Here is a 12,524-nt window from a genome sequence, read left to right as displayed (position 1 = left end):
ATTGAAGCGAAACACAAGGAATCATAATTCACCAATTACCCACCTTTACAAGTCAACAGTCATTCAGATAACAGTAATTGTCATCACTCAGTCCTCCACCTCATGAGCATTTATTGAGTCTTTAAAATGGACTTTTAATAAGAAGGCTACGTGAAGGATCTCATCTGGCAGATATAGAGCTATTTACTGGTGAGGGAGCTGAAGCTCATCAGTGTCTGCTGTATCCATGAGACTTGCTAATTTATTATGGTTTTCAGATTCCCTTCTGTTTTGTTGTTTTTGTCCCTCTTCAAGTAAGTGGGCCCTCTCTTGCCAGAATCTTTTGAAACAGAAAGCAGTGTCAAGAAAGTGGCATGTAAATTTGTTACCCGGGCATATAGTCTCTATACAGTTAGCATACATTGCCTCTGCTGAGAGGACCCCATGGAATCTTCAGATTAAAAGCATTCAGAGAACAAGAAATTTTGTCTTCCTTAGTCAACCTCTTCAGCACCTTGGAGAGCACCAAGGATTTTGTCCTAAATTCAGTACCACTGAGTCAATTTCAACTCATAGCAGCCCTGTCTAAATAAGGTTTCTGAGGCCATATATCTATATTGAATCAAACAACCTCTTCTTTCTCCCCCAGAGCAGCTGGTGGATTTGAACCACTGACCTTGACATCAGCAGCCCATTGCTTTGATGTTAAATGCTGGTGCATTGGTTCTGACTCTTTGTGACTCTGTATAAGGCTTCCAAAGAATGACTGGTGGGTTTGAACCCCTGGCCCTGCAGTTAGCAGTCCAGTGCTGATCCGACATTGCCACACCAGGGCTCCACTGCCTTACCCACTGCCTAGCACTCAGCGCATTGTCAGTACTATCTAAATATTTGTTCAATGAATGAATGACCCACTGCTCTTTGTTCTCTCCAACAGCTTCCCCCTCCTGCTTTCCCTATCTCTCTTAATTTTCTCCTAAAACACCTGCCAGTTAATACAGCTACCTCATTTGAACTTAACTTTTCTCCTCCCTCTCCTTACCCAATTACAGATAGAGAGCTAATGAGGAGTGAAGTGAGACAAATATTCCAGAACCCAGACAGCCACCAACAAGAATTGAAAAGGCAGAATGGCTGTCATTAACTAATGGGGTTGAGGTTAGACATCATTTGGATGTGTTACTGGCATATTCAAATGTGACACCAAGGAATCAGTTCTTCTTCTGACAGAATAAAACTTTGGGCGGTCAGTTTCTTTTGATCCATTCATGTCTGTATCACTTGGTTCATTTCAAACATCAAGTCTAAAGACTTTCTGGGATGGTTTTTCCAAAGAGGAATTCAAACACTAATAGGAACAAGCAACTCAAAATGCACGAACTCAGAACATCCTCCAGAATTTATGATTAAAAGAAAAAGCGAGATTTTGAGATTCAGAGAGAAAACATCAGCCTCTTGCCTCGATTGTGAGCTCAGTCCTCTGAGCTCAGTCCTCTGATTTGTTCATACAAATCAAGCAAGCGCATTCTTTCTCGAGTTCTGAACATAACGACTCTCTTTGTTTACACAGTTCATAGTTGGCATTTTGCATGTGTATTTTTCAGCTGCTTTAAAGGGACTATTCCAAATGTTTCTCATTCTGTCTATTGAAATTTCTTCCCCGTGGTATTGGGAGTTGGATGTGATGGTAAATATATACCATTCTTTGCCTCCCAGTAGGTTCTTTCAGTATCTGTACATATGCGATTATTGGCAGAATTTGACATTACTTTTACAGTAGAGTTACAAATGTCCAAGCCCTAAATAATAGCTATGACTAACCCCATGGGGGAAGATTCCTAATAATTTCCCATGTTTTCTGTGTTCGTGACAGGTTTCATGCATACACTCAGCTATTAAAGCATTAGAGCGTCTTTGATTTCTTAATCATTAACAACTTTAGCTTTGATTGCCCATGGAGTTGCAAGCTGTTAAAATTATCATTTGCCTCTTACTAATTTTGAAATCAAGTGCTGTTTCTTCCTTCGATGCAGAACAGGTCTTTCTTGGCGTACACACAACTCCAGAGTGCTAAGAATCTACCGCAAGGAAACGTAGTTTAAAAATACTGAATTTGTAAATTAAATGAGGAGAAAGGGAGAAGAAACCTTAATTATGAAAGAGTTTTATATGGATTCAACAAAGTGCTTTATGTTGTCATTTTTTTTAATAGAAAGCTCTGTTGTTTTTTTAAATAGAAAGCTCCACTGTTGTTTTAAATATTCATTTATGGTGAATATTTTATGGCGAGAGTCGAGTAGAGGAGCGAGGAATGTACAAGGTTTTCGTACTAAACACCAGGCTACTTACAGCTCACCCACAGTTGAAGATAATGTTGGATTATCCTGTAAGTCAATAGAACATAAAAAGTATCTTGGGAAATGTGTACTTAATATAAACCCTTTCAAAACCACACAACTACGGTAATTTACACATAGACTTGCTCTGTAAGTGATTGTTGGATTGTTTTGATGTATATAAACATCAATGGACAAAATAGTAAAATGAAGTAAATTACCCCGGGCATTCATTCACTCACCCATTCATTGAAAGATAGGTAAGTTATTGAAAAAAATAAAATAAAAACTCAATGGCATAATTTTTTAAAATAAAAACTGTTTATTGTGAAATGAGTGAAGGCTTACAGAGATTATCGGTTTTACACTCAACACATCACACACTTTGTTTCATCACAGTGATTACAATCCCCTCCCTGCAACAACAATCATCCCACGTTCTCCCTGTGGTTCCTATTTCCATTCTACCCTCCTTCCCATCCCTTCTCAACCTGTCCTTGAGTAAATGTTGCCCTTTGGATTTTGAATGTTTGAGCATTCCATGGTGAGCTTACCTTACTAATGTTGTCACCCCTAATCCCTACCCTGCTATGTATCTGTCTACTGCTCTGACTGAAAATTGGACCCAGAGGGTGCATCCTGTTCCAGACCAGAAGGGTGATCGTGGGCTATAATCTCAGGTTTCTCCCATCTCTTTCTGACTAGTAACTGTTGTCTTTTTTAGTAACTTTGAGTTTTGTTCCACATTTTCCCCCACTCTATCTGGGACCCTCTAATGTGATCCCTTTCAGGGCAGTTGGTAGTAACAGCCAGGCACCATCTAGTTCTTCTGGTCTCAGAGTCATGGTGACTGATGTTCACAATACATTTGTTTTGTTTTTTTTTAATGCCTTTTCACTTATGTTCTGGATGTACTTCTCCAACATTGAGCTGAAGGGATCTATGCTTCCCACTCAATATCAATATTGTTGCTCACTGTAAAGCTATTTAGTTGGCCCCCGACTCACAGGGTCCTCAGGCACATGAGATGAGGATGTGCCCAGGCCGGCACCATTTCCTTGATTGGTGACAGTTCAGACTGTTGTGATCCACAGTTTTCAATGGCTGCTTGTTGGAAGTACACATTGCCAGGTCTTTCTTCCTGGTTGTTAAGTACACTCATCCACTGATTGCCATTCATCATGACTGTAAGTGCTGACTAGAAATATCTCTCTCACTTAAGAACTTTCGCTGTCTACAATTCTATTAGTGACGCCATCATCCTAAGGAATTAGATAGCTTTGCTTGCAGGCTTTCTGAATCTTTTGAAGCGCCACAGACAAGTAAGCATATCCATGCTCTAAAAACTTGCAGCCTGATGGGGATTTGTGTCATCATTTTCTGAGCTGTCTCCTCTTGCTGTGCATATCTCTCCAGCACCCATAGTGCACTAGGCGCTGTGTAGGATAAAGGGAGCATGAAAAAACCTAGCTGAGCTTCACTTCCTGTTCCAGATTAAAGCGTCCTGTCTTGCGCTCTAGAGCAGTTTCTGTGTATTTTCTCTACTCCATGGTCTGAAAGTTCACCTTCCTTTAGCCACTTCTGCTTGAACTCTGGGACTCCCAAGCTCCCTGGATTTATAGAAACATGTATGCTTTGATATGTGATAGGAAATGCCATAGCAGAAAAAAAAGGGAAACCCAAATCCAGTGGAAACTGGATGAATCAGTGTGGACAAGAAGCACCCCTAAATGAAGTGAGGGTCAAATCCTGCAGCCTTGTCGGACAGGGGTTAGGCAGCCTCTGCTTTCCCTCAGTCGCATACAAAGTCTTCACTTCCCAAAGCCCCCTTGCTTCTGTAAGATGGTGTGTGAAGGAGGGGAAAACAAAGACAGGTGTGTGGTTTTTCATTAGTGGAACTTCTGGCTTATTAACGGTGATGCTTTTTTAGGTGTTTTGTTGTTGTTATTGTTGATTTGTGTGTTTTTGTTTGTTTGTTTGTTTTTGTTTTTGTCAAACCCTAATTGAAAAGTACTTTCTAGATGGCTTCCCTGTTCATTTAAAGAGATTTTAGTTCTTTTATATCCTTAAAAAATTGTTGTTAGGTATGATTGAGTCAATACCAACTCATAGCAATTTCATGAAACTGCCCGGGCCTGCATCAACCTCAAAATTGTTACTATATTTGAGCCCATTACTACTATCACTGAGCCAGTCCATCTCTCTGGGGGGTGCGGGGGAAGGGAAAGTCTTCCTGTTTTTCTCCAACCATAATGTCCTTCTCCAGGGACTGGTCACTCCTGATAATAGGTCCAAAGTATGAGAGCCGAAGTCTTCTCATCCTGGCTTCTAAGGAACACAGATTTATTTGTTCTTTTGGCAGTCCATGGTACTTATAATATTCTCCTCCAACACCATAACTCAAATGCACCCATTTTTCTGCAAACTTCCTTATTCACTGTCCAATTTTCACATGCATATGAGGTTGTTGAAAATACCATGACTTGGGTCAGTTGCCCCTTACTCCTCAAACTGACGTCTTTGCTCATGAACACTTTAAAGATTTCTTGCACAACAGATTTGCCTAATGCGATATGTTGTTTGATTTCTTGATTGCTGCTTCCATGAGTGTTGATGGTTGGTCTGAGCACAATGAACTCTTTGACAACTTCCATCTTTTCTCCACTTATATGGATACTGTTTATTGGTCCAGTGTTGAGGATTTTTATTTTCTTTACATTGAGATGCAAGTCATGCCAGAGGCTGTGGTCTTTGATCTTCATCAGTATTTAAGTCTTCTTTGCTTTCAGCAAACAAGATTTTATCATCTGTATATCACAGGTTGTTAATAAATCTTCCCCGAATCCTGATGCCGTGTTGTTCTTCATATAATCCAGCTTCTCAGATTATATGCTCATCATACAAATTGAATAAATATGGTGAAAGAATACCACCCTGGTACACACCTTTCCTAATTTTAAACTATTCAGTGTTCCCTTGGTCTGTTGGCACAACTTCCTCATGAGCACGGTTACTGTTTTGGAATACTCATTCTCTGCAATGCTGTCCATAGCTTGCCATGGTTCAGACAATCAAAAGCCTTTGCCTGTCAATAAAGCACAGGCAAACATCTTTCTGGTATTCTCTGTTTTCAGCCAAGATCTATTTGACATCAGCAGTGATAACCCTCATTTCATGTCCTTGTCTGAATCTAACTTGAGCCTCTGGTAGTTCTCTGTGAATATACGGTTTCAGCTGTTTTTTAATTCTCTTTAGCAAAATTTTACTTTCATGAGATATTAATGATATTGCCCAATGATTTCTGCATTCCATTGGGTACCTCTCTTTGAGCACACATACGGATCTCTTCCAATCAGTTGGCCAGGAAGTTGTCTTCCAAATTTCTTGGCATAGATGAGTGAGTGCCTCTATTGCCACATTAGTTTGTTGAAGGATTTCAGTTGGTATTGCATCTATTCCCGAAGCCTTGTTCTTTGCCAATGCTTTCAGTACACCTTGGACTTCTTCCTTCAGGATCCTTGGCTCTTGGTCATATGCTACCTCTTCATTTTACTCTGTTTACCCTCTTCCTGGTCTCTGCTTTTCATAGTTTGGGAGCTAGTGTTCCGTAAGAAATCATTGTAAATGTCATCATGAGGAGCTTTGCCATTTTCTTGGCAGTTTTCTTGATCTAAGTCAAACTTGTTACAATTCACAACTGAATGTTCATTTCCTGTGGCCACCGAGCATACGTTTTTGTGATGTCTCTAAGTCTGTCCAGGTGATGTCCCATTATCAGAGGACATGTGTCTTTGCCTGTGTCCATCCATGTGTTAGAGACACAGTTACAATGATGTCACCTGAGCAGTACACCCCAAGCTGTTAGAGCGAAGAGATGGATGGTGAATGTGTTAGGCTGTTTTGTTTATAATAGAGTTTGAAATTGGGGTGGGGTGGTGGGAATGGAAGGATATACACCATAATGTGCATGGCGATATGTCTGGGTGATAAACTTCCTGTACATCTGAACTTTCTCCTTCTTTTCTGATACTTCTAAATTGCTGAAATGAAGGCAAAATAAATACATTGCTTCTTAGCAAGAGAAGATAACGGTAGTTGTGTCTCATTTCGTACTTGCTGTCTGCATAACTTCAGACATTGTGGGATCCTTCTGCCAAACAGTCATCCATCCTTCCTTGCCCACGGTGCTAAAAGCTAGTTCTCCATCTTCGCGCCTTGGCAGTCTGAGATAGATGGGCATTTATATGACCAGGACCTGAAATAATTACCTAACTCGTGCTGACCATGACCCTGTGCTTTTGTTTGCATTTGATGTTCATAATAAATTAGATGTATAGGTGGATCGTGGCATGGATTCTGCTACAAGCCAGTGCTTACAGTCTTTGTATTTCCAGGTGGTAAGAGTCCATGAAAATGAGTAAGTTGAGACGCACAAGAGATCTTAGGTGGGCAGGGAAACAGAGTGGTCGATGTAGGTGAAGTCAGACTTGTGTGATATTAACTAATAGAAAGTATTGCCTCCGCGGTTCTCAGACCCCAGCTCCTACATGTTAGCCCATTCAGATGATAATTTCAGTTGATTTAAAATATTCTTTCCTTGACACATTAACCATTCAGAAATAACACCTAAGCTGTGTGTTAAAACCATTTCCGAGGACATCTATGCCACTGCTGCCCAAAGACCTACTTTCTCCAGTTTGCATTCTTAACATTGATTTCTGGATTTTTTAAAAAATGTCTCCATTTAAATGTTAGGAGGCTGTCTAATGAAGAATACAAACCAAGAACAATCCTTCGACTCTCTTGAGACATGAAAGAAGATAGTATAAAGTTGAATGGCGTGGGAGAGGTTGGGTAGTGCAAAGAAATTAAATTAAATTAAAAAAACAACCCAGCAAGGAATAATTTGGTGTGTTTTTTCCCATCTAATATTTTTAGGTACAAGCCTATGCAGAAAGTGGATGGGGTTGCAGATGGTTTCACAGGAAGTGGCCAACAGACAGGTACATCTGTTGAGCAAACTGTAATTGCCCAAGGCCAGCATCATCAACAGTTTTTAGGTATGTTAAGGTGTGATGCGTATTAGTTGCTATTAGGGTTCTCAAAAAACCAAAGAACAAGGACAGTCTTCTTTCCTAGTGCTGTGTCTGTTACAAATGTTCATTACGTAGGAAAACAAAATAAAACACATTGCATGCGCTGAAACCTTGCAGTCTCCAGCGATCTTTTTAGTTCTTGCTTACTCTCTCATGTTAGCTAGCGTTTTATTATTATTATCTTCAAATGTTTCAACTTGAGCCACTTAGCATTTTTAACTGCATACGTATTAAAGACATAGTGTTCATGGCACTACCATTATTTTCCAGAATGTGTTTTCACTGGGCTTCTGTGATCAAGGATCGTATTGTGTTTCTTTTCAGCAGTAACTCCAGATGCCAAAATGAATGACGCTTCTCTGTGTGTGAAGGAGTCTATGCACACCACCTCAGAGTAGAAAACAAAAATAAACAAAAAAAGCATGGTTAAAACTTTTCAGACGCAATGCACTCTTTTAACTCAGTCACAGTCCTTATAATTGTGCCATTTCTGTAGCTGGTGTACGTGTCATGGAAAGAGTTAGGCAGTGGAACTTGAACATTCCCACATGTTCCTGCCAATGCCAACGGTGCAAAAATGACACTTTACCCTGGCTACTCCTCTTGAGACACCGGCATGCCTACTTTCTGTGCATCACATCAAGAGAAGTGGAAACGATCCGCGAGTGCAGTGCGTGTGTGTTCATGCATCTGTGTGCATTTCTGACCAAGACAACAAAAATGGACCCTCAGCTAGCAGTAGCTCTGGAGTTGGAAACACTGCGGTGGTATTTCCCCATATAGAATCCTCAGATGTATTCTTGGGGAACCTTGAGCTCTCAACAAGAATTTTGTCTATTTCTTCTTCTTGTTGTGAGTTTTTATTTCTAATGATAACCGTAAAAAGACAGAAACATATTCTGTATTACCTAGACTGGAACTGAATACTACTCTGTAACTTGAGTTGCCTTGTGTGTGTGTTGCAATGCATGATCCAGGAAGCACCAAAGTGTATCACGATAACTATCCAGAGCCAATGCGGAAAGAGCAGTGAGACCCTTCATGTAATTTGCCCCTTGGGAACACCAAGTGCTGTCCCAGTGCTTTGTGTCCCATGAAGGGGAAAGAGTAATGGGGGGAAACAGCCACCAAACAGCATGTGTTGGTATAAGCCTGTCAAAACCCAAAGATCTTGTCTTGCAGCAGCCAATACTGAATTTATGTAGCAAGAGAAGTCTCGTTTCAGAACGCAACATCATCCATCACCTCAAATGAATGTTAAGTTTAATGTTACCTTTGTAGCTTTCGTGATATTTCTTTGTATCTCTTTTGGTTTATGGTTACGTAAGAGGTATGGATACAATAAGTTTAACAGTAGATTTATTTATGAATTTGTTTGTTGTGTGTGTTTTTCTTTTTCCATTTGTAAGAAAGAAACCGAATAATGCAATAACTAAAAGTTGATACCAGCATGCTCGAGAGAGTTTTCTTCTAACACGATTCTCCCCACTTTGAGAGACGCTGTGATACCCTGCTTACAGTACAATTGTAGTGACAGTTCAGTGTCTCCAGCTCTTTGTAGGAATGTTCCCTCTACTTGAGTCGTCTGGATAAACTGCCGATCTAGTGAGGGGAATCTTTTGTGCTGCTGCTGCTGCTAAGCTTTTCTTGCAAAATACTAATATGAAAAGCCTTTGCTCTCTGGACCGCTGACCTTTAATTTTCTTTTTCCTTTTTTAGTCTTCTTAAATTTCCCCTCATTAGTCTGTAATTGGCACCATCCACCATCGCTTTTTTCTGTTGTGTTGTCATGGTAACAGATGCATCTCGAGCACTCCCGGAGTTTGGAGAAGTTGAAATCTCTTCTCTGCCAGAGGGTACGACGTTTGAGGACATTAAGTCACTGCAAAGCCTCTACCGAGAACACTGTGAGGTAAGCCTTTTCAAACACGGGCCAGACACACGCTAATTTTGGCCAAAAACACACCCACTAAGCTGCTTCCCAAAGGAAGGTACTTCTGCTTCTCATTGCTTTGAGCAGGAACAGATCGGTCTTCCTTCTTTCTTGTCTCAGTGTGGAGAGGTGAGAGATACAGGAAATTAGAGAGCTGATTTTACTCTCCCTATGCTTTGTTATTGTTGTTAAATGCCGTCAAGTTGGTTTCAACTCACAGCACAAGAGAACAAAACCCTGCCCGATCTTGTGGCATCCACACAATTGTTACGCTTGTGCCCATTGCTGCGGTGCCAGCCCATCTTGTTGGGGGTCTCCCTCTTTTCTGCTGCCCCTCCACCTCACCAGACGTTCTCTCTTCTGAGTCTCTCCTTTTAGCTGTTTCACATGTACCTGCAGGTACATTCAGGTGAAGAGTGAGGACTGCAAGGACTCGGATGCTTAGTTCTAACAAGCAGTTGGTTAGGACACTTATATCAGTGGGGGGATTGAATAAAGAAATGCTGGTACGCTTTTTTAGAATGGGGCACTATGGAACCACCACCAAGAACAGGCTAATTTCAGCGTATGAATGCCAAACAGTCTCTGGGGCTTCATCTTGGACAAAAAAGCCAGAGGCCACCCCGTGTGCACCACAGTCGACGCCTAGTGTGAGAAGGTACTTGCACGTGTCCACATCTCTCCAGTATGAGAGACAGGGAGATGTCCACAGTGCTGGCTTGCCTCTGTGCAGGACACTGGGTGACGGGGACTCAGGGTGAGAGGTACCACTTTTCAAGATCCCCTTTTTACCTCTGGCCTGTCACACCAGAATCCTGTGTGTCTATTAAAAACGAATTTCTAGAACGGTTTCACAAAACTCTCTAGTATTCCTCTGCGGGATGATCGAGGCGCTCGTTTTGCTTTGGTGACTCATCAAGGTTTCTCTGGAACCCTGGTGGCACAATGGTTAACTTCCTGGCTGCGAGCCAAAAAGTCTCTGCTCCTAACCCCCCCTCCCCCCGCAGTCCCATGGGAGACAAGCCTTGGCAATGTGCTCCCATAAACAGGACAGCCTAGGGAGCCCTGTGGGGCAGTTCTCTCTCCTAGCTACAAGCTTTCTCTGGTGTACTCCAACTGTCCCCCAGCAGAGCTGGCTGTGATGTCTCCAGAGGTGAACCTCCACTCCAGCACCTGAGTGCACCTGCAACTCACCTGGACGCCTTCGCGATTCTGACTCATCACAATCCCACGTAACAGAGAACTGCCCGAGAGAGGTTTCCTGGCTGTAATCCTTATAGAAGCGGAACATCAGCTCTTTTTCCTGCCGAGTGGCTGCATGGGTTTGAACCGTCGACCTTTAGGTTAACAGCTGAGCACTTGACTGTTGCATCACCAGGGTGCTTTGCACACCTGGTTGTTGTTGTTGTTGTTGTTGTTGTTGTTGTTGTTAAGGGCTGTCGAGTCGTTTACAACTCATGGTGATCCCATATAGGATTTCCGGGGCTTTATATCTGTGCGGGAACAGAAAGCCTCATCTTTCTCCCACAGAGCGGCTGGCAGGCTTGAACCGCTGACCTTGTGGTTCTGAGCTCAGTGCTTATTGTACAGAGCTACCACACTCCCTGCTCAACTGTTAGAAGGGGGTAAGAATGAGTTGCAATAAGAGCTTTCTTAAGTGCCTCTCCTCTCAAAAGAGGATTCTGTTTATAACGTAAGTAGTCTTATTCGAGGGACATTGGCGATCTACTTGGGAGTTAAAGAAACTCCTCTGTAGTTCAAGGGCAGTTGTCCCGCCTGCTGACAGTGCAGCGAGGAGTCAAAGCTCTCACACCATTCATGCCTTGCTTCCCACCGCAGCAATGAGAAGGGCCTGATTGAGTGAGCATTTACCAAAGATGCTAGGTTATTAACAACCGAGGGCAAATTCTGTCCTTATTAACATTGCCATGGACTAAGGTGTGCCTGACCCAAGCCATGGTATTTTCAATAACCTCATATGGATGCGAAAGCTGGACATGAATAATGAAGACCATAGAAGAATTGATGCATTTGAGTTATAGTGTTGGAGGAGACTATTGAAAGTGCCATGGGCTGCCAAAAGAACCAATAGATCAGTTTTGGAAGAAGTGCAGGCAGAGTGCTCCTTGGAGGCCAAGATAGCCAAACTTCGTCTCTCATACTTCAGATGTATTGTCAGGAGGGACCAATCACTGGAGAAGGATATCATGTTTGATAAGGTGGAGGGTCAGAGAAAAAGAGGAAGACCCCCAGTGAGATGGATTGGCCAAGTGGCAGCATCAATGGACTCAAGTGTGGCAACAGTAGTGAGGTTGGCCCAGGATCGGGCAGTGTTTTATTCTGCTGTGCATAAGGTCACTATGGGTCAGTACCAACTCGATGGCACCTAACAACAACATGCCAAACATTTTTCTCGACCCAAATCCGTCTTCTTTTTTTAAAATAATGTAAGCCACATGGTACCCAGTTCTCTATGTTTTTGCCAATATTGGCGTGTCTGGGTGGTCCTCACATACCCCCTCTCCCCAATAAATTTTTTCTATACCTACTATCCTATGTGATCAGCTGTGGTCATACCCCCTAAGCTGAGTCTTCACGTTATAGCAGACCTATCTCTCTGTGAACCGATACAGCTGGCTCATATCATTGGAAGCGAGATGGTTGACTTTGAGAAGGAATGCACCGTGACAGACTTCCCCAATGAGATTAGACTGTCCTCAGGGTCACAAACTTTTCATTACCATAACAGGTTTGCAGGGGTAAAAAGAGTCTCTAGGGTGAGAGTCAGACCTGAATGTGAATGTGTGCTTGTGGGAATGACATAGCCATCTCTGGTGCACACAAGACTGACTTCTCCAAGTGCAGGTGCCACAATCTTGGGTCTAGTCGTCTTGTGAATACCTGTTTGCACAAAGCCTGCACGATGTGGGTCCTTTCTCCTTAGGTTTGTTAGAAATTCTAGTCCAAAATGTATTTGTAAGTGGGTAGACAGATGATCAAATGTTTTATGTATTCATAAGATGCTCTTATAAATGAAGTGGATGTGATTGTCCTTTTCAGAGGACTTACTTGCAGTTATTTGTTTTGAGTGATATTGACCAGAGATGCACTTAAACCTGTGGCTTACATTATTTCATTTCATTTCACATTACGCCCTGTCTATATAAATATAAATAAATA

At 42.0% G+C, this 12,524-nt stretch overlaps 1 protein-coding gene across 1 annotated transcript in view; it reads left to right on the top strand.

The window, feature by feature from the left end:
* The window catches only part of RFX3 (regulatory factor X, 3 (influences HLA class II expression)), a 191,640-nt gene that overhangs the window by 120,615 nt on the left and 58,501 nt on the right, over positions 1-12,524 (top strand). Inside the window, exons 7-8 of the mRNA XM_006863745.1 lie at positions 7,254-7,375; positions 9,211-9,323. Of these exons, the coding sequence (XP_006863807.1) occupies positions 7,254-7,375; positions 9,211-9,323 (235 nt within the window). The remainder of the gene's footprint in view (positions 1-7,253; positions 7,376-9,210; positions 9,324-12,524) is intronic.

The sequence above is a fragment of the Chrysochloris asiatica genome, unplaced genomic scaffold (assembly GCF_000296735.1).
Source record: "Chrysochloris asiatica unplaced genomic scaffold, ChrAsi1.0 scaffold00056, whole genome shotgun sequence".
Classification (NCBI taxonomy): Eukaryota; Metazoa; Chordata; class Mammalia; order Afrosoricida; family Chrysochloridae; genus Chrysochloris; species Chrysochloris asiatica.
Note: the sequence above shows the minus strand (reverse complement) of the source record. Positions and strands in the feature narration are given on the sequence as shown.